Raw genomic sequence first — 23246 nt, 5'->3', positions numbered from 1 at the left:
GCCCACTCAAAAATATATTATTTTATATCAAATTAATTTATATATATATATATATTAGCTGTACACTTTACGAATATAATAGTTTTTTATGGACAACTTTACCATTCAGTCTCGTCCAACTGATCTTGCAGCTGTCACTCCTCGGCTCTTGGTAGTTCAGGCATTTATCAAACCTGTCAACTCCGGGCTTCCTGGCAGCTGTCAATCAAAGTCCAGTGGCTCCGCCCCAAAGTGTCAGAAACTTTTCACGTGCACGTAGACAGACTCCACGAGCAAGTGAGACTGACACTCCCGCAAGCGAGCAAGAGGGCTGTCTCTCTCACGAGCGAGCGCATAGCCGCTCGCGGGGGTTTAATCTGCGCGCGGGGGTCATTTCATGCACGTGTAAAAGCACATTTTCCACTCGTGAGTAGCTTGTTTTGCGCGCTACAATATTGACCCAAATCTGACTCCATACTATGTGCAACTCAAGGCATATGCTCGAACGGGAGCTGCCTGGATGCTGCAATCATGTTGCGCGCACTATCCGTGCTGAGTGTGCTGACTTTTTGTACAATGTCCCACTGTCGGGCTGCCTGCATAAAGTCAAGTGTTCGGCGCAGTTGTCGGCGAAATGTCACTCCTCTGTTTTCATTTAAACAGCTCCTTATGTCCGTTAGCGCAGCTAGCTAGCACCAGATGCTAACAACAACAATACACGTAAGGTCTCTCTCTCGCTCGCTCGGGCCACATATAAACACGTCCTCCCAATAGCCAGTCGGTGCCTGCCGGTGAGCGTGGAAGCACACTTCCACGCTCACCGGCAGGCACCGACTGGCTATTGGGAGGACGTGTTTATACTTGTCTGCTGCAAGCGGGCGGCAGGAGCGGGGCTGTCAGCATCAGCTTGTAGATGGTATTTTAAACTCGATGCGCTCTGAAACTACGGGCCCCGGGGCGGCCGAGGAAAAAAAATACACATGCGTTAATCGCGTTAAAATAATTAGTGGCGTTAATTTTTTTTTGCGTTAACTTGACAGCCCTAATTATTTTATTTTTAAAAAATGTTTTCGGTCTGTTTCCAGTATTTGTTAATGACGATGTGATGTGAGATGTGAGACTGGAATTGCACAGGGGAAAATAACGTATCTATGCCGCAATTTTAGATGCGGATTTTGTTAAACTAATACGTTTGCGCTGTGGACCAACACTATACATTGACGGGGAAGGGGGTAGCAATAAAGATAACACCAATAAACAGTTACACAACATAACAGAAATAATATCGATAGCAGCGTCCCTAGCAACCACCTTGGTAACAATGAAAACGTTGATGGACACAATTTCCTGAAGTAATCTTCATAATAACTAGCAAACTAAAGATCATGTACATCCACTGCACACATAATCTGAAATAACAACTCATATTTCTCGCATCAAATGACATCAAAACGCATTTTAATGGCCAAGCTAACTTTAAAATAGGCATTTTCTACCGAGAATAAAACGAAGTTCGGCCATGTTTTTTTTTCCTGCAGGGAGAAATTTGAAGATCACGTGACAGACGCCAGCCATTGGAATGAATGGAATTGCAGTTGGAGGTCAACCAATCACAGAGCTTGAGAACTAATCACAGGGCTTGTCAAACAGAGCACATGGTGTAGTCCTAAACGATAGCTGGGGATTATGGGTAGTGTAGTGTTTCTCCGAATCGAAGGGGAAAAATACAAAAGCATTGCACACAATTTAAACCAATCAATGTTGTGTAATTAACAAGGATAATCTGGTGTTTTTTAGTCGATGAGTAGTGCAGATATCACTGTAAAATCAATCAACAGTAAGGGGAATACTTACTTCCGGGTGTACAATTCTCCGTTATCCAATGGGAATGGACGCTCACATTGCCTTTAAGGGCAGCTGACACAAACGAATGCTGTGCTTCGCGCAGATGGAAATACATTGAAATCAGTTGAAAGCTATTTGCGTCCCTTTATGAAGCTGAAGGAGCTTAGGAGCGTCACAACTGCACGCCACAGGACCCTGACCAAGCGTCGCTCCTGGACGATTATGGAGAGAGTGTGTTGTTATAAAGGGATATACGCTCATAAAATGGCGTACGCCAGTTTCTACGCAATGTTTGCGATTTATAAAATACTAAGTTGATGGGAAAATGTGCGGTCCTCCACGCAAACTCTAACCCATGCGTACGCACTAAGCACAACAACGGGAGAGACGAGAAACTGCGACACCGTTGGCAGAAGGAAGAATGGAGAGATATGTGGAAATAATACCATAAATAAAATATTACCTCTCATTTATCATATATGAAGAATTCATTTTCAAACATTGATTAAAGCCAATCTTAAAATTATTAAACAAATGCCTGTTTGCGGCGACTCAGTGCACACAAAAACATAACTTGGAGAAATAAATAAATATGGATATGTTATTTAAAACCACCTCGAATATGTTGTGTTAATGTTATGAAATGTTTTCTCATAAATTATGCGGTACGCAGGAGGACAGAATTACGTCTAAACTGACGCCGTTTTGCATTTATATAGGTTGTATAGATACGAGCATGGTTTTATATACTATCACGTTTAATCGTGTTTTAATGCCGTTTGCCAAGACTTGATAAGTCGCTCGTAAAACACAGGAGGTATGGAAACTAAGAACACCATATGTGGTAAATTGTACAGCTAATATAACACAACACATTAGTTGTATTTCCTTTAACTGGTGGGTTATGGATATATAGTTGCTGATCGAAAGTTGGAACACAAACCACCAAATACAAGAAAATAATTCAGATCCAGTCGTCATGACTCCACTCCGGAGGGATCCCCCGATCATTTCTTAGGGTGTCTCGTGTCCCCGGTACAAACACACTGCCTGAGGAAGGTTATGTGTATTTTTTTGTCATTAACCTTTTTCGGACCACTTATTTATTTATTTTGGTGACGATCCGACCTCCATGCTGCTACTCTGGTTCAAACTGCATCCACCAAACAATATGATTTATCTCGACCTCCCCAAAATAACCAAAATCTGACACGGTGTGATGTATTTTTTAGCTGTTCTGTCGTCATTTCCTGCGATCTTCTTTATGCAGTCAGTCAAAATGAATGAATGAATGGGCGTTTATTTGACTATTTATGGGCAAATATGGGCGTTACGTGAAGCCCGAAAAAGCTGCGCCGCATTTCGAGTCGATTGTGATTTATAAAGGGAAACAGGCGTATGAAGTGCCGTACGCACTTCCCTCGCCGGTACGCAATGTATTGTGAATCGGATAATGTCGGAACATTTCTGTACCAATTTTTTTGCTTTGTACTACGTAAGCAACCTTCCCACGTGAATCCTACGCAAGGCGTCATAAATGAGGCCCCAGGACAGCAGAATGTCTACACTTGTTTCGTCGTGGTCCGGAAACCCACCTGTTCCCACTGCAATGTCCAAGCATTTACGATGGTTTGGCTCATGTAAAGTAAATGTACCTGCAGTTTTTGTTGTTGTTCTGAGTTTGTATCTTCATGGCTTATTGCACTTATAGAGTGAGTAGGTCCTGTGCATCAGGAAGATGGTGGCGTATCATGTCAGACACACAAAAACTCAGAGGATAATGCCCGGGAGGCTGAGTTAATAACATGCATTTATGTGTACAGATAGTGAGAAAGAGAAGAGTGAAAGGTGAAAGTCCCCCGACAGTCTGTAGCGGCATAGCTAGGACCTGGTTTAAGGTAAGCCTGAGCCAGCCCTAACTATAAGCTGAATCAAAAAGGAATGTCTTAAGCGTATTCTTAAATGTGGAGAGGGTGTCTGTAATATAGTCATTTTTCCTGTTAATATGCGTTACGCAGCATTTTGAATAAACTGAAGATTCTTTACAGACTTTTTGGCACAGCCTGGTGTGGGCGTCTCTCTAGAGCAGTTTCTCAAACTTTTTCACTCGCGGACCATCTAACTCCACAAATATCCAAAAACACATCGTTTTTTACAAATCGCCTGAAAATGGTACAAACAAGTGGCCACATGTGTGATGAAGGTGTTTATCTGGGCTATATCATGCAATCAAAAGAAACTTAAGCTCGCTCCATTGCGGAGATATTCCCGCGAGAGTGCGGAAAACTTAAATAAATAAATGTATATCAAATGTGAAATGTTACGAATATACTCACGGACCACTAGGGGGCGCTCACGGACCACCAGTGGTCCGTGGGGGGGGGGGGTGGTGAGGAGCTCGACGCTCGTGAACTGTCAACAGGAGGGTGGGAGGAGCCTCGCTGCGGGGAAGCAGTGTGTGGACCTGTAAGCGCAATACATTTAAATAATTGGTTTAAACGGCATAATAATAAGGACGATCGTCCGTTCTGTGATTCTCCAGAACACATGTTATGACATTAGGGTCATGCAGAGTGAGATGAGATCGCTGTCCCTTTAAGAGAGAGAGAGAGGGGTGTGGCGTGTGTGTGGATGGTAGAGCGAGCGTATGTATGTTTCTAGAAGTGAAACGAGGCAGCAGAAAAACAGAGGTCTGTGATGTATTTTGTGAAACAGAAGAACAACTAAATAAATGCAACGGCCTCCCAAGAAGAGCTCGTCTCTCTCCAGTCATTTAAGCTGAAGTGGGTTATTGAACTTGAAGCTTGTTGCTTCTGCCCTGGGAGACGACAGAGAGTCATCCCTCCTGTTTCCTCGACTACGGTCTGGGAGCCGATAGGAAAGTTCAACACACAGATGGCCAGTCCACCCCTTTGTAGCATATTATTTCGATGAGCAAGATCGCCACTGGGCTTTCAACTAAAGACACAGCCACGCAAAAACTGCGGCATTTGTACAGCTCCTTATGGGTACTGCAATTTGTGAAGTGCTTTCCTTTGTGGTGAAACGATCAGCACAGCACCACGGAGGAAAGCGGCAGAAAGTCGCCTGGAGTTAACCTGTTAAGCCCCAAAGCCCCCGCCGCCACGACACTGTGTCTCAGGGCATCTTAATATTTAAGAACCTATTAATGTGTTATACCAGATTAACGGGAAGAATCTCAGCTAACTGACAATACAAACCATTTTTACCAAAACAAAACACAAGTCTCATAAGAAGCATCTAAATGACCCCTGAGCGAAAAATGCTAACGCACTTTGGCACAGAACTCAAGATAAAAGATACCCTTATTACTTATCGTAGCTGCACATACAAGATATCCGATTAAAGCTGAGGTTCCACAGATTATTTAGGTATATATATCATCACTGAGTGATCCGAACTCGCTACAGGGGAAGCAAACACAGACATCACAACACGTACCTTTACGTAGCTTTTACGGGAGATCGTCTCACCGTAGCTGTCAATCTGATCAAAAGACTTGTTCAATGGCATTAAAACGAGAAAAACCGCGGCTGAATCGGTTGATCCATAGGTTGATAATGTTTCTGTGGAATATTTTTTTTAATTTATAATCCATATTTCCATTTTTATGTAAAAATCGGAGAGTAAAAGTTAGCTGCTAATGGTAGCCACCAGAGTTATCGCAGCTTCCGGTTTTGGCTATGTGTCAGTCTCACACACACACATTACCAAATAAGGAGTATGTGGGAGTTCCCCTCGATTCCATTGGCTCTGACGGTTAGAAAGAGATGTCATTCAGCAAAATCGAGCAAGGGGGGCCAGAGATAGGTCAAATCCACCCAAATGACCCCAGAAGTGTTTTTTTTGTGCTAAATCTCTCTAAAAAGGTCAAATTTCACTTGTTTTGCATCAATCTTGATACAGGGTACTTATATGTTGTAGTTTGGATTCCTAAAGCTTTTAGACTACCATCCCATCATTCAAGGGTGGTTTTCACTATAAGTAATTTTTCGTTTTTGGACGGACACAATCATTTACATTTTTTTACTGTGTTCAATCTGAATTTTCTTTAAAATATAAACATCTATATTGATTCTGACACTTCTACATCTAACTCACAGGTGTAACCTTGCTTTGAGAAAAAAGATTATTAATTTAACCCTTTTTAGAAGGGAAGATATGGTCATTTGTTCTGGGAATCTCATTTTCGAGCCTGAGACCTGAAAAACAGGCTCGGGGCTTAACAGTAAAGAGAGCAGGGCTGCGTTGCGTGCATGCTTCCTTCTGCAGGTAACGGAGAGACGCGCTCTGGCGGCGGTCTCGTTCAGGATCCGAAAATAAAATTAAAATATTTTGCACACTTATTCCACTAATTCATAGTGTGCCACTGGTTACGGTGCCGCATGCCAGGGGTTGCCGACCCCTGCTCTAGAGCAAGACATCTTTAAATGGACTAGACAATGTATTAAATAGACAGACCATTTGACATCCTCCGCCCTTCAGTAGACCGGTGAAGAGGATCACAACATTGGATTTTATTTAATCACACACAGCCAAGCACAGCTTTTATATGATCTATTCAAAAAATGTAATTGTTCAGAGTTTCCATGCAGTGGTTGAACACAAGTCTTAAAGTTGTTTCTTTTTGTTTGAGTTTGTATGAACTTCAGCTCAATTTGAGTTCACAAACACGTACAATTAAGACAGGGTACGCTTCGACACACATACACTCAGAATTAATTCACTGCATGCATGAACACATGCCCCACTCTTATGCTTCAGCACACACACTGACACACTCATAACACTCAGTCCGCTGCTAAAGAACACACACATGCCAATACACACAAAAAGACAAACACACACAGAGACAATACTTTATATACACACACTTGAGTTCACGGTGATATTACAGAAATATACTCAATGACGTTATAGGGACACAAATACAACAAGGCTTTATTTGCAGAGGGAAATAAACACAGGTGTTTGGGGTTGTGTTTACAGAAATCAATTTTTGCATACAATTAAGCTCCATATTACACATCACAGCTATACGATCTCAAATGAGGCATGACAATCCTGAAGATAAGACAGTTCAAAGCATGTGAATCTATAACTTCAGTAAAACCAACCCACTCTTTGCTCTAAATCACAACTTTGAGGTAACAAGTTTGAGGTATCACTCATACTCACTGGCAACAATATTATATTAATAGTACTATATGAACAGCAGTTGTGTTTTAATCTTGCAAACATATTACATTTTCCCTAGGGCTTTCCATGTTAATGCTCATAATTAATCTGGAAGCCTTAATGTGTTAAAGGTTTGACCCCAACTTCCTCCGCAGTTTCCAGCGCAGATGTTTACCGTTGATGTCACACTCTTATGAAGGACCCAAATGCAGCACTCGAGAAACCAAGGAGTATCGGTAATGTACTTTATTGGCAGTGGCGACTGGTCATTAGGGGCAGGTGGGGCACAACCCCACCTAGTGTCAGCAGAAAGTATTACAAATAATGATTACAACAAAATGCAAAAAATAAATTAAAAAATATATAAAATATAATTTAAGATCATGTTTAATCATCTGATTCGTCTGTACATTGCTGTTTTAGTCTGTGTTCTTCTAATTAGTGTCTACAGTGTGTGCCTATTGAGCTGTTTAGAGCCATGTGGGACAAAACCCGATCCTGCCCCTCCCTCTCTCTGTCTAAGTGAACGGTGACTGTAAAAACTACACTGCGCATGCTCAGAATATTTTCCTATTTAATGTGTGTGGCAAAAAAATAATGACCATAGGGGCATAGTGCTGCCATCCCCACCATACGTCATCTCACATCATTCAGAGCTGATTGGCTGTAAGTACGTGTGCCGCGAAAAGTGTGGTGTGTGAAGAGCATGGAGACGAGAGACGAGAGAGCTGCAGTGAGGCGTCCTAAAACCCGGAAGTAAGCTGTGCATGGCTTCCCTCGACAAAAAAGCAATGAGATTTCTCCATAGGATTTTAGAAAATAGCTCCAAATAAGGTCTGTGGGAAACGTAGCTGTTAGATAAATGCACGTTTTGTTCAGCCGGATAATATCCACATGTCTATCCTACTTTTATAATTTTCGAATCATAAATCTATTGATTAGATTAGATTTATGATAGACTTTTGAAACTACAAGAACATAAGGAGGACTTTTACAAAAAAGTAATAGAGATTTTTGTCCAGAAGGATAGGCAAATGGACTTAATCTTCAAGTCAAGGTAAGACTGCAATTTTATTGAAAATGGGATCTTACTGAGAGAGAACAATTCAATATTTAAATGATAAAATTACATTTTTTGGGTATCCTTCTGTTGAACTGTCTGTTTAAAATTAATTGAAGCATTAGACAAAAAAAGCTTTTGAAAATAATATTATATTTTGATTTAGGTCAAAATATAATATTTGTAAACCTGAAGAGTCAGTGCCAGTGCCTCACCAGCCATGAACCTCACTGCAGAAGCTTATATATAGACATCTAAGTTTTTTGTGCCCCACCACTTTTGTACATATAGAAACGCCACTGTTTATTGGTAATAATACCAGAGCAGAGCGATACCAGCAGAACAGTAACAGCCGGATGATGTGCAGGCAAACAAACCAGAGGACAGCAGGCAGAAGGTGAGTCAGGGTCGGTTAGGGAGCAGGCGAGGCAGTCAACGTAGGTACAGGCAGGGTCAGACAGCAGGCAAGGCAGGATAGTCCAAGGACAGGCAGGATCAGGGAACAGGCAGAGCAGGCAGGTCAGGGACAGGCAGGGTCGGAACCGGGTAGCCAATCTGATGACAAACGTGTGAAAGACTAGCATGAAGGCAAAGTACGATCTGGCAACGGGTGTGTGTCTGGTGAGGGTTTAAATACTGGCAGTAAAACTAATGGGTGCAGTAGAGAAAGAGAGTGAGCAAAAACGTGGGTGTGGTTAACAGGTGAGACAGGTGAATGGAAAACTACTGGTGAATGATGGAGCAGACTGTGACAGTTGATTGCATGGCAGTTAAAAGGCGAAGAAAGTGGAAAATCGGCACTGGAGACCTCTGGTCATCAGTAAGAACCATCACTAACTCTGTGTAACTGCACAACTGTACTCGTTCTTTAGGTGTGGTGAAAACTGAGGGAAAGCGCTTTGCTGAAACATGCACCAGTTTCTTGAAGTTACACAGGAGTGTGAGATAGTGGGCAGAGTCTCCACCGTAGGAACAGATAGAGCTGCAGTATGATAGCAGCAGAGATAATTATGATATGTGCAGCTCACATTATGCAGAGGGGGGTCCAGGGGCTCAATGTGACAGTGGCTTTGTTGATGCTTTAGCTGAGTGTCAGAAATTGTCAGACTTCATGCCAAAAACTCAGGTTATGTTATAATAAAGTTAAAAACCCTCTGAGTTCTCTTATCAGTTAGTCATGCACTTCTTTATTACAACACCACACATGTATTTATTTGATCTCCCTCAAAATAAAAGCTAATATTGGTATTTTAAAACTTGTGATTAATTATGACACAGTTTATCATTGTGTTTAATGCAATTACATTTGTTGTTGTTTGAAATATATCATTTTACATACATTTCTTTAGGGTGATTGGAATATACTTTGCATTCAGTGGAATCCTAAATCCAAAAAAGGCTTAAGAATTGAAGTTAAACTATATTAAAACATATATATTATACAGTCAAATCCTCCATATTTGTCAAACACACAACTTTTTATTCGAAAACACTTCTTTACTCTCATAACAAGTAGCACCTCTGTATAACAGTGAGACAAATGGACATGTTATAAGTGAAATCTTTTTTCAAGGAGTCTTTAGGGTCCTTAAGGTAAAGGTTAGGGTTTTTCTACTAATATATAGTATTAAAGTAGTTTAGTTTCAATTACAGATTTGTCAGATGCTTTGAGATCGTGTTTGGTCCGTTGTCAATAAGGTTAAGTCCTTTCAGCTTTCATTAACCCCTAATACAGTTCAAACTAGCTGCTTGAATCTGCAAACCCAGCATGAAATGGCCAACCTGGCATGGAGCCTGCCAGAGAGTTTCATGTTTTTTTAGGACTTACAGGATCATACTACAGAAATTAGAGTACACCTTTATGTTTTATTAATTGTAATTATCGTACACATTCTGGATATGCTTTTTAACTGCTACACTTCAAGTGGAAATGTGTACAATGGGAAGGATAACTGTTAGAAAACCTGCTAAGATAGTTGGCAGACTTTCCAGCTTTTGAAGTCTACCCAAGCTTATTTAGGTAGCATCTGCCTGGGAACTTCTGTTGACCAGCTGTGTTTCTCTGGCTCAGATTCACACACACACACACACACACACACACACACACACACACCACACACACACACACACACACACACACACACACACACACACACACACACACACACACACACACACACACACACACACACACACACACACACACACACACACACACACACACACACACACACACACACACACACACACACACACACACACACAGCCTCTTGCTGGTTCAGCAGTTTAAATCAGTGAAGTGTTTCAGAGCACAGCAAGATGCGACCCATCATCAATCACACACACACACACACACACACACACACACACACACACACACACACACACACACACACACACACACACACACACACACACACACACACACACACACACACACACACACACACACACACACACAGTGTGTCACAAGGCCAAGTGAGGGAAGCAGGTGGTGGGCAGTCTGTGAGTGTGTGTGTGTTTTAAAAGAGCTGTGTTGAGGATGAGATATGTTATTTTTCCACTTCAGTGTGTTTACATGCACTATAGTAAGCTGCAGTCACCTGTATTTACAGTATTTGTGGTGAGTTTAAGGCAGGTTGTGTGAAGTGGAGTGGGTTAGACAGTGTGTAAGGCAAGGTGGGATCAACGATGTACAGTGGGGTTAGGGCAGTGGTTCTCAAACTTTTCTTTGAACAGGTGGGCCTTTTCAAGCCCCAGGGAACATCAGTTCAGAGAAAAACAAATAACAGTTCAGAAATAGAGAAAATAAAAGTGCAATGGTGTCAGTCCTTGCCTCAAATTGGCTGAGTTCCAAAAATATAGAAAAAGGGCCTACTATTGTTATCAATGGTAGGCCAAGCTTAAAATGGTCAAATGTATTTAAACAACGTCAAGTTCTACATCTTATAACAAATAAAATCAATAACAAATAACATCACTCAATAATAACAAATAAAATCAATAACAAATCAATACATTCAGCAATGCAAATGACCAATTGAATGCATGAGTCTCATCACTGGATTATTAGTGACTGCAATGAGCCTGTTTTGCACGACACATCTTTTCAAAACGCGGTTGCAGGCTTGATAATGCCACTCAAGTCGTGCTCAATGTTGAGCCTAGATCTGTATTTTGTTTTCAGTGTTGCAACAGCTGAAAAACCCATTTCACAGAAGTAAGATGTGGCAAAGGGAAGAAGAATGTGCACAGCTCTCTGCCCAATTACTGGCAGTGTTGGGTGTAACGCGTTACAAAAGTAACGGAGTTACAGTAATATATTACTTTTTGCTGTAACGAAGTAATGTAACGCATTACTAATGACATTTGGGTAATATATTCCCGTTACAATTCTCAGTAACGCAGTTACACAACACATTTTAACCCGAAATTAAATGGTGTTTTGTTTTTTAAGAATTCACAAATATCGCGAGACATTCCGACACCAGAGAAAAAATGTGCGGGTAGATTAATAAACCTGATGCATTGTTTACTATTGGGTTAAGATGGCGGGAGGAACTTTTGAGCAATGGGTGTTCTCACATTATTATCAGTTCATTAGAGAAAAAGAGAAAAACATAATAGTCAAGTGCAATCTATGTTCGTCGGCAGCAAAGGAATTGTCTACATCAAGAAATAGCACTAGCAACTTAAAGAAACACCTGGACCGGTGCCACGCTAACACTAAGTTAGTCGAGAGATCTGCCGGCTCGGAGAAAAGAAAACATACAGAAGACGTGAGTGCGGGCACGCCGAAGCAACACAAGTTAACATTATCTCGGTCTTCTATGATTCTGGAACCCCGAGAAGTTAAGAGACTCGTGGCAGAGTATGTTGTGGAAGACATGCAATCTCTGTCAACTGTGGAGTCGCCGGCATTTAGAAAACTTGTCAGCAAAATCCACCAATGACAAGGTAAGCTAACGTTGCAATAGAGCAGGGGTCACCAACCTTTTTTAGGATGAGGGCTACTTTCTAAAAATAAAACAAGTCGGGGGCTACTTTTACTCCTCTTTTTTGAGTTTTTTTGCAGTGTATATATTTAGCACATTTTAACATTATTATATGCTTACCTTTAACCTTTGTGCTGTTTGGGTCTGTGGGACTCGTTTTCAGTGTTTACTCAAATAGCATGTATGCAATTTAATTATTTTAACCTGCTTTATTTGGGGGTGGACCTCACCTCCTCCAGGGGGGGCCTCACATCCTCCAGGGGGGACCTCACCTCCTCTAGGGGGGTCCTCACCTCACCTTCCCGGGGGCATGCTCCCCCGGGAAGATTTTTTTTTAAATGTTGAAGTTAAAAGCATCAATCTGGAGCACTTTGAGCACAACATGAATTTATGGATACAGCTCTCAACACTCAGATGAAAGGGAGCTGTATACTTTTCAATAATCCAAACATCTTTAGAATATGATCACAACCAATAACAAATCATTTAAACTGGTTTATTCTTATCTTATGTTACCTAGTTAGCATTCTTTCTTTTTATTTATGCATATGTCACTAATCCCTCCCCTTTTAATCAGTTTTTTGTACTGTCCTATTGTACACATTGGAATGATTTACACACACACACACACACACACACACACACACACACACACACACACACACACACACACACAACACACACACACACACACACACACACACACACACACACACACACACACACACACACACACACACACACACACACACACACACACACACACACACACACACACACAGGCTGTGTGCTCCTCCGTGGCGATGACGGCTTGCGTTAACAAAATAAAATAAACATATTTGTAAAGTGGGGGGACACAAACGGGATTTCGGAAAGAGCGGGGGACATGTCCCCCCTGGAGATTACGCCATGCGTGTGTGTGAGTCAAGTGGAATAAATATATATGCAAGTTACAACACACAGAGTAAAACTCTGCCCCTCATGTGTTGTACAGGCTGGCATGACTAGGCTGTGTTCAATGGGGCTGATGTGTAGATTCTGCCAGAAGGAAAATCAGCGGGGAGGTGCCACATTGCTTTTCTTCCCGACTGCAACGCTGGTCCTGCAAATCAAGCAAGAACGTGATTGGTCGATATTCATTGTGGAGGAGGAGGAGTGTTAGATAGATATAGAGTTGTAGTAAGTAGATAGAGTTCGCTATGATTTAGGTTTCGTTTATGCATAGGGTAGATTCTTTTAATTACCTTTCCTTTTTTGTTTTGTGTATTTTATACATTTTGGATTTTCTTGGCGAGCTATTTTTGGAACGTGCCCGGCGGGCGCCTCACCTTGCCCCTGCGGGCGACTGAGTGCCCACGGGCACCGTGTTGGCTACCCCTGCAATAGAGACTTTTTAATACAGTAGGTTACTGGGCCATGCCGAGGCTGTACTACCATGTTAGCGACCAGCGACGTAATTGTAATGTTGTTATTTTGTGTGTGTGTGTGTGTGTGTGTGCGTGCGTGCGTGTGTGTGTGTGCGTGCGTGTGTCTTGACTCGCATCTTATTCCACTCACTTTGTACATGGTTAGCTTAAATGTTATACTGCTGCCTGGTGGTAAAAAGATGCATTGCCTATACATACGCACCTATCATTACAGTAATGTTACCGGTATCCAAATATTATTTAGCCCAGTTATAAATGGAGCATTAGTTTATTATCTAGCATGACTTTAATATCTCTATCTTCTTAATTTTCAGCAAGTATTGCCAGATAGAAAGACATTTGCCAAAGAGTTGGATAAAGAATATGCTATCATGGAAAAGGAGCTGAGGAAAGCTATCGATGCCCAGGAGTATGTGTCAACAACGGCAGACATATGGAGTGCTAACAACAAAAGTTTATTGGGGGTGACTGTGCATTGGATCGATGCAGATACCTTGAAACGGAAGAAGGCTGCGATCGCTTGTAGAAGATTTAGGGGTCGACACACGTACGACGCAATAGCAACAGAGCTGGAGGACATTTTCTCTCAATATGGACTTACCAACGATATAGTGACTGCATGTGTGACGGACAACGGGAGTAACTGTGTGAAGGCGTTCAAGGAGCATCAGCAGCGGCAAGTGGAGTCCGATGAGGAGGAGGATGAGGTGGATGGCGATGGTGAGGCAGACTTTACAGACCTTCACAGTGTGCTTGCCGCCGCCAAAGATGATAATGCCCGGGACGGGCTATGTGTACTGCCTCCCCATCATAGATGCGCAGCCCATACACTTAATCTAATTGCGAACAATGAGGTTGATAAATGGCTGTCATCTAACGTAGAATCTAGGGCTGTGTATCGTAGTGCTACAGCCAAATGTTCAGCGTTGTGGACGAAGGCCAGCCGCTCCACAGTCGCATCAGAGTTCCTGGAAGAGGTCAGTGGTAGAAAGTTGATTGTCCCCACAGTAACAAGGTGGAACTCATACTTTGACGCCTATTCTCGGATCACAGAAATGCCCCTCACTGACATCAATAATATCTGCACACAATTTCAAATGAAATGTATGAACGACAGGGAATACCAGTTTCTCAAGGAATACTGTTCAATTATGAAGCCTTTCACAGTTGCACTGGACATCTTACACTACTTACAGGGTGAGGACACTTGTTTTTATGGAACGCTTCAACCAACACTAGAAGTTCTCATGGGAAAAATCTTAGCAATGAAAACTGGCCTATCAGCAATGACCACTGGGCTGCCTGAAGTTATTGTGGGAGCAATCAAAACCAGATTTGCCGCAATAATTTACTCCAAGGAAGCGCTGCTTGCCGCTGTCTCACTGCCCAAGTTTAAAGTTGGGTAAAAGAAGAAGCCAGAAGAGACCATATCAAGATACTCCTCATGTCAGAGTGTCGTTCCCTAACAACACAAGAGCCTGCAGCCCTCATGCCCGATGTCCCTCAACCTGCTGCTGTTGCCTCCAGCGAGGAGGATTTGTTTGCCTTTGACTTACAGCCCGTTACCACAGCTGATGCACCCATGTCTGTGGAAACAGAGGTAATGTCTTATTTCAATTCTGCCCCTACGATGGAAAGTCTGCACCAGTTTCCAAGAATTAAAAAAATCACACTCCGCTGTAATGCCCCAACGCCATCCAGTGCACCAGTAGAAAGACTTTTCAGTCTTGGAAATCTTGTGCTCACCCCAACACGCAACCGTCTCGGTGATGGACGCTTTCAACGCCTTCTCCTGATGCGCTTCAACCGTCATTTCAGTCAAGGCGGTAGTGGAATATGCCAGCCCCCCCACCATAGAACAATAAGTAGGCTATAGGTCAAGGCTTTAAGTGCTTTCATACTTAAATGTATTTTACGAGCCTTAATTGGCTGTATTCTACCTCTGTAACAGGCAGTAACAGGTTTCCTGTTTATTTTTTTATTTTCAATATTCCAATGTGTGTGTTAAATATAGTGGAGCTTCATTTGTTTTGTGAAGTATTTCCTACGAGGCCTTTTTTTGTATTTGACCAGACTTTGTTTGGTAGCCTATGTTCTATGCGTTGTTTGGCAAATAGCAGGGCTCCTATTTTTGGCCTACGTTGCATTTAGTAGCAATCTTAAGCAATGTTTGGCTTACATGTTAATAGTGTTGGACTGAAAATGGCTGAGCCGTAAGCTATTCCTTGAGGCCTAATCCTTTTCGTATTCTTCTTCTTTGTCCACTCAATACATTCAAACTTATTTTGCTTGGAACTTGAATTAAATAAAAGAAAGTAACAAAAAGAAAAATATATTGCACACCTTGTCATTTCATAATGTTATAGATTTCATTATAGTGAGCTCTAGCTCTATTGTATTTAATATATATAGGCCTAGACTTATAAATATTTACAGTATCTCTACCATAATTGACCAGACTTTGATCCTTTGTCTGCTTTAAATAAGTTTATAAGTTGTTAGTAGCCTTAAGGGCCTACACAGTTTTTATGCTATACCACATTGCCCTTCACTGGATGTATAATGAGATGCACTAAACTACATTTTAGCATTTAAAATAACTAGCCATTCTTTTGCGGTTATTTTGGTGAAAGTAACTAAAAAAGTAACTAAAGTAGTGTAACTCATTACATTTCAGAGACAGTAATATTGTAATGTAACTTATTACTTTCAAAAGAGAGTAATAAGTAATATGTAATATATTACATTTTGGAAGTAACTTGCCCAACACTGATTACTGGATACTCCCTCTCCACTCCAAGCCATAATTGACATTCATTTGGTTTCAGTTGTGTGTGTGAGCAGGCTCGGATTGGCTACAGGGAGATTCGGGACTTTTCCCGTGGGCTGCTGCCGTTGGTGGGCTGCTGCCTTCTGTGGGGCTCTGGCATAGGTGGACCGTGGATTTTCACCCAATGGATCCCAGCGGCTGGGAATGTTAAGCCCTCCCACTATTTTCTAAGAGGGCGTTGCCAGATTTTCAATTTCAGGATTTAACCATTAGATGGCGCTTCATTCATAAATACAGAAAGACAAGTTTCATGGACTTTCAGTACTTCAGTTGTGTTTTGAAGAGCATTTGAACACATATTTGTTATGGTTTTCACAGGCTACTACAGTATAACGAAAAAACATCAATATTTTAGATAAAATAAAGTATATCTAATCTTGTAATTCAATATTATATAGTCTTTATATAATAATCATAATAATGTAAATGTTTACACTTCTTTATTTTTTATGCTCATACTTTTACCTTTACAATAGTTTGCTTTAATATGCAGTATATGTTTTGTAATATTTGTTTTGGTGTTTGCTTCCTCCTGCTCCCTTTGACACATACTGTATGATTTATTATTAATATGAAGATATTATTAAGATGTTACTTTATTGATTGAACATTTTTGTTTAGAGTTCTCTGCTGTCCCACGGTAATTCAGATGGCTCACATTCCGACCATTATTTAAAACAATAGGCGCTTTCACACCGTCTACAGTTTGATTTGTATAGAGGGAGCTGTGGCTGAATGGCCGGCGATTAGGTGTGGCGCATTTATCATTAGGTGATCAGAGCTGCCTGGCTGCCGTCAGATTTCATTTAAAAAACAGGTCTGATTTTAAGATCCTAAAATAAATACAAATATATATTTTTTCTAATATTGTTGTGGTCACGTGACTTTGTTTAAAATCCAAGGGTGTAACTTTGGTTTGAGAAGTGGGGGTGGGGGGTGGGGTCGGGTGAGGGGGGGGGGGGGGGGACACACGAAACAGGGGGTCCTCCACAATTAAACATTTTTCCGATTTAATTCAATTTCCTGCCTTTCTACAAATATATTAGGGGCTATGGTGTTTGTGGCGGCTCAATCCCCAGTTACATTTGAGTCGCCGAGAGGCTAAACTTGGCTTTAAACTGTGACGCGTTTTCGAAAAGAAAGTCCATGTTGAAGCAATATAGTTTTAGGGTTATTTAATAAACAAAATCAAAACATAGTAACTATGGACAAAACGGTCAACAGAAAAAATGACAGCACAAGCTCACCCTCTGTCATGTGCACTCAACATCAAACAGGTGACTTATAAACCAAACCACACCCATGTGACAATTACCGGAAGTGCTCAACAAGCAAATAAAGGTGACGTAAATAATAATGATAATACAAATAATGAACTTGAGCTAAGTAGTGTTATGGCACCTACAGTGTTAACAAATCCAAGAAAAATGTGTAGTGTATAGCCCTCCGAGTCCTTTTTAAACAAATAAACAGCCCCCACCCCCCTCTGAGTGACAAGCTGTGAAGTCAACAGATTGTCTGAGACAACTTGGCACTAAGAGTATACTGATATGTCTACCATTTATTTTATGAGTGTAATATCTGCATTTTCTCTTTCGGTTTGATTAGGACATCCAGCCATTACACCTTTCTTCCCGTCAAGAGTTTGAATTGGAGACAGGGTAATGGTTATCGATGGTGCTTTTAAAGCCTATTGTATAATAACTGTTATGACTATTTCTTTTCAAATGCATATATGCCACCCATTTACACCACTCTTCCCGTCAAGAATTTGAATTTGAATAGAACTCCGTTTTTCGGGGGCTCCTCAGTCTCTCGTTTAATCTCTCAACGGTCCCGTTTCATTGTAGGATTTCTGCCATGTCTCCACTTAAGTTTGACCAACTGTGTTAATAAGTTATGGAATACTAAATAAATAAGTAATTAGATACCTTACCATTACTGCGCTCATAAAGAATGATACGAATAAGAAAAATGCGTATTGAACTGGTTTAATTAAGTAGTGTGTTTATTTAAGGTAATTAGGTAGAAGCCCTTTTTTATCAGTAACAAATTTAGCAGTTGAACATAAAAGTCAACTGAGTGTCACTTGCAATGACAGTGTTGTGTTTTTATTTTATGAACCTTTTACATTAAAAATTGTTGTTGAATATATAAATAGCATTATGAATATGGATAAATACTAGGCTATTTATTATAAACGTTAGTCATTCACATCTATCACTGTGTATACCACCATTCTTTAATTCAATGTTTGATACGTTTCTATGAAATAAGAAATGAATACAATTAAAATGTAATTATCATATCATTATATTATAATGTATTGTATTAAGTAATATCATACATTAACCCCATTATAGCAGATGCCACATTGAATGGATGAACACATTTATGCATCAATAATTACAACGGAGTATTTCTAAATACAAGTTGTAAAAATACTTACAGTATATGTATTTAATACTAATAACATAATGATTAATTTTACTTTCAGATGATAATACTTTTCAGGGTTAGGGTTTGGTCCGGTCTGACAGCGCTTAGCTCTCTGCTGCAGAGAGGAAGAGAAGATCACTTCTCTAAACAAAGTAAAAAATCGTACATCCGAACAGAATACATATAATTAATTATTATTAATACGTTAAGTCTTGTTCATTGTTTTTCACTTTTATTAAATGTTTGATATTTCCGGCACAGACCCTTTCATACCGGCAATGCGCGATAGAAACAACAGGAACTGCGACAGCATAAATATGCGAACACAAACTGTTTGAAATTAAAATCAATGTTGATATGGCGTAATTTGAATTAAATACACGGTATTTAATTTAAATCTGTTTTATTCGAAAAACCGAAGATTCACACATGACTTCCGGTTTTCCGCTAGTGAATTTTGTCATTTCCGGTTAGCATTAGCATGTGGCGAAAATGCTACGTTTTCAAAACCGTGAATTGAAGGTGAAATGATATGTGATGTTGTACACTAAACACACTGGGATTAGCACTCTTTTATTGACGCTGAATAACGTTTATCAGGGAATGTTTAAATAACCAGACACCAGAATGATGTAATTTAGCAACAGAAAAAGGCAGGAATTGCATTGTACCCGCCCCCCCGTCGACGCCGGCCAATAGGAGAAGACCTCAGATGACAACAGGAAGAGCGAGGCAAGAATCGATCTCTTTTCCCTGACCTCGGCTGACCAGACGCATGGAGAGAGAGCCTCTACTCGCAAATTTCATTTGTACATCACCGCATCTTTTGTGTAATTAAATGCTGTTAACTTTTATAGGTTTCCCTTGACTCTTTTCAGTCTGTCCTGCTCTCAGGGTTCAAGAATTACTAACATTTGGCATGCCTGGGTGGACTTTGAGAGAGGAGAGAGCTGGAGGAGCAGGGAGTCTACAAGCTAACTAGCATCACACCAGGCTGCACAAAGGGGAGGACAGGCTACAGACTCACTGCTGGCGTTTGCATAGGGCCTAAATGAAAGGTGAGACGGTTACCTGTTTAATTAAAAAACGGAATGGTTAAATAACATGAATTGGGTGCAAGCGTTGGTAGTGAGCTGTATAGAGAGGCGAAGTCTCTCCCCTTCCGGGAGCCTCCATGGGACGCCGGAAGGGGTGAAGGCTTTTGTGCAGGCCTATCAAGTGACAGTGTTCGAGTCTGGTCTCTTTGTGAGTGAGTCGGGTGTTTTGGGAGCATCACCCGATGGACTTGTGCAGCCATCTGCCCTGCTCGAGGTGAAGTGTCCACACAACCAGAGGAACATGACCATCGCGGAGGCTGTCCAGTTACCATCCTTCTGTCTCCATGAGGAGGGTGGGTCATATATTCTCAAGGAGATCACCCACACTGGCACCAGGTCCAAGGGCAGCTGCACATCACAGACCGGAGTCTCTGCTACTTTGTTGTGTGGACCACGAAGGAGGCGATCATCATCCCCATCCCCAAAGACCCTGCATGGCATGGAAATCTCCTCCTCCTGGAAAACTTCTACACCCAGCATATGCTCCCTGTGTTGGCCAGTGGAGAGGACATTTAAATAAACATACTCTTAACACCCTCGGACTCTGCGTTGTGTTTTCGTATGTGTGATGGGGTATTATGCAGAGGGGAGGAAAACAGGACACAGCAGATTGGGATTGTGGTGGAGATGCTGAGCAGTTATTTAATTGTTGCATGTAATTATTATTATACTGCGTGCTTCTTAGTTATTCCATCTTTTGCTGTAACATGGATCTGTATGTAACTCTATATTTACGTGTTATCTACCACACTTCCTTCTACATCATACACCATCATTATACATGATGGTGTATATAGGATATATATATATATTTGTATACATATCTGTAAATTGTATAATTTAGTTTTTTCGTATTTGGGATTGTTGGAAACGTCTTTTTGATCTCTCTGTCTGTAAACACAAACTGAGTAAGATTGACAATAAAGTTGACTTTGAATTTGAAAAATATATATATTCTTTATGAAAATAGTTGACTGTTGGAGAAATGAATCCAAATGAAATGTTGGACTGAACTACAACTACGCCTTTAATTCTCTACAGACTGTTTTTCAGTGGGATGGCAAGTTCCTATCTTTAAACATTTATTAGTTTTTTCTCAGAACAGATTTGATTTTCTGAAGTTAATTTAACTTTGCCGACCATGTAAGGTCATTATTAAAAAGGTACAATAAAATTGTTTAGGGTTGACTAAAATAATGAAAAACATTTCATTTGGAAAATTTACTGACAGAATAAGAAACTCAATGATGCTCTACTCACCTGTTCCCTTTTTATAAAGTGAAACAGTTGAAACGATAGATTTGAGTAAACTTAAAAACAACCTTCTCCAAAAGCTATCAAGGAATATACCGAATACTTGTTTTAGAACTTTATTACATATTTTTATATAAATAGTTTGAATGATCCATAATCATTATAATAATGTAGGATTGCAACTCTTTGAAACTGTAGGTGGCTCTTAAAAGAGCCGTTGTGTTTGGGTGTGCTGGTCTCAGGTCAGTCTAAGCCCTCTCTCCGCGGATGCGGCGGGCCAGCTGGATGTCCTTGGGCATGATGGTGACCCTCTTTGCTTGGTTCATCTTACTGGGGGGCAGCTACATGGATGTCGGTGCAGTCCACAATCATTGTGCAGTTGAAGGCAGAATTAATTTATTATTGACTCAGAATGAAGCACAACTTCATGTCATACAATACATTGACTTTATTTGTAATTGTGTAAAAACATATGAGCATTGATTAGCAAGCAGGACCTGCAGGAACAGAGAATGGTGATGGATGGAGCTGGGAAGAGAGAAGAATAAAGAAAACAGATCAACTTTATTATCGGATATTCAAAATTCAATTTCAAAACAAGTTGCCGCTCCTACAGTTTTCTAGTATGTAAAGATGATTTCACATGACCTATGCAAAATATCACACTCAATACATGTATGTCTCTGGGGAGTGCATTGTGCCTTTAATGTATATAAATAATATACCATAACCAAATACTATTACGTACAGTGGAAATCAGGTTGCCAGAGCAGGTCAGTCCAGTGTGCATGTTCCTCAGGATCTCAGCAGTTACAGGAGAGGTAAAGAAAATAAAAGAGAAAAAAGTCAGTAACAACACTTTGAATAATTATCTCTTTTAATAATTTTCTCTCAGTAATCACTCAACTACTGTCTTTCCAACAAACAGATTGACTCACCCTCACTTTCATCACAATGAAACACGTCCAGAAGAATGTCATGCAAAGCCGCCTGCCTGCCTTCGACTCTCCCTGAACTGCCTGATCTTTTAATGTTCAATGTTAACCATTTGTGCAGATAGCATTAAAGAGCAACTTCCAGGTTAAAGACACCTGTGAATAAATGTGTAGGAAAATGATGAATACACTAGATTTTTTTTTAAATATACAGAAATATACACTACAGTGACATCTGGCGTCGTTTTTGTAAGAAATGTTCACTTCCGCATAAAAAAGCCTCGGCACGTGACCTCCCGCGTGTGACGTAACAAAGGGTAAACAAGGGGGAGTGCGGCCGGTGTAACGTGTTCATAAACATGGATCCCAATGCTAGTTTCGACACAGAAGAAGTTGAACATGAATATTCGAATGCATATGACGGACCACAACCTTATAATTATGAGCCTGCTAGACGTCCAAGAGACCAGGAGCATCCAAGGATTAGAAGAAATAACGGCCATCGGAGAGAAATTGAGCTGTGGTGTGAGGAGAACCAGTGGAGAACAGGGCAGCTATCTTGGTGAGTGACCGGCGTTAGCTACAGAATGTTAGCTAACGTCACATAACAACATTGTGAAGTTAGCTATCATATATCAGGCTATAACTAAAGTAGCATTGATAATATAGTAACGTTACTGGCAGGACTGTTGATACTGATCCATAACAGAAACTAATGCTCAAGTATCAGCCGTATCTCGCGTCACCTAATGCAACTCCACACTACCTTCGGAGCTGTACCGGAGGGGAGAGAGAGAGCAGGGAAGGAGGGGGAGGGGGAGGGGGAGGGGGGAGGGGGAGGGGGGAGAGCAGCGAAGGGGGGGGAGAAAGATGTAATACGGTTTCCTGATAAACGTTTTGTTTTGTAGGTGCTTGTGTGGGGAATGCCAGCCCATGACCTCAGCTGTGGAGAGCATGTGCTGCAGGGAGGTGGATCCCTTCTGGGCCCTGGTGGAGAACCTCACCCCCAGAACAGACATAACATGCCTGACACTGCACCCAGGCTTTGAAGCATGCTGTCTGAATCCCTTTGTGCTACAGATAGCCTACATGAACTTCAGGCAGGAGCATGGCCCACTTCAGGCCAGCAGACATGAGTATGTTTAGATTACAATTAAAAAGATAAATACTATTAAAGATAATACAG

At 41.0% G+C, this 23246-nt stretch overlaps 1 protein-coding gene across 1 annotated transcript; it reads left to right on the top strand.

Moving 5' to 3' along the window:
* Nucleotides 1-13256: 13256 nt before the first annotated feature.
* LOC117562598 lies at nt 13257-15549 on the top strand (the record flags this gene model as incomplete). The annotated part of the gene is given in 2 exon segments (XM_034240440.1): nt 13257-13479; nt 13820-15549. A coding segment is annotated over 1 exon segment (1035 nt). The 5' UTR covers nt 13257-13479; nt 13820-13876.
* Nucleotides 15550-23246: the final 7697 nt, after the last annotated feature.

This window comes from Gymnodraco acuticeps, unplaced genomic scaffold, assembly GCF_902827175.1.
Source record: "Gymnodraco acuticeps unplaced genomic scaffold, fGymAcu1.1, whole genome shotgun sequence".
Classification (NCBI taxonomy): Eukaryota; Metazoa; Chordata; class Actinopteri; order Perciformes; family Bathydraconidae; genus Gymnodraco; species Gymnodraco acuticeps.
Note: the sequence above shows the minus strand (reverse complement) of the source record. Positions and strands in the feature narration are given on the sequence as shown.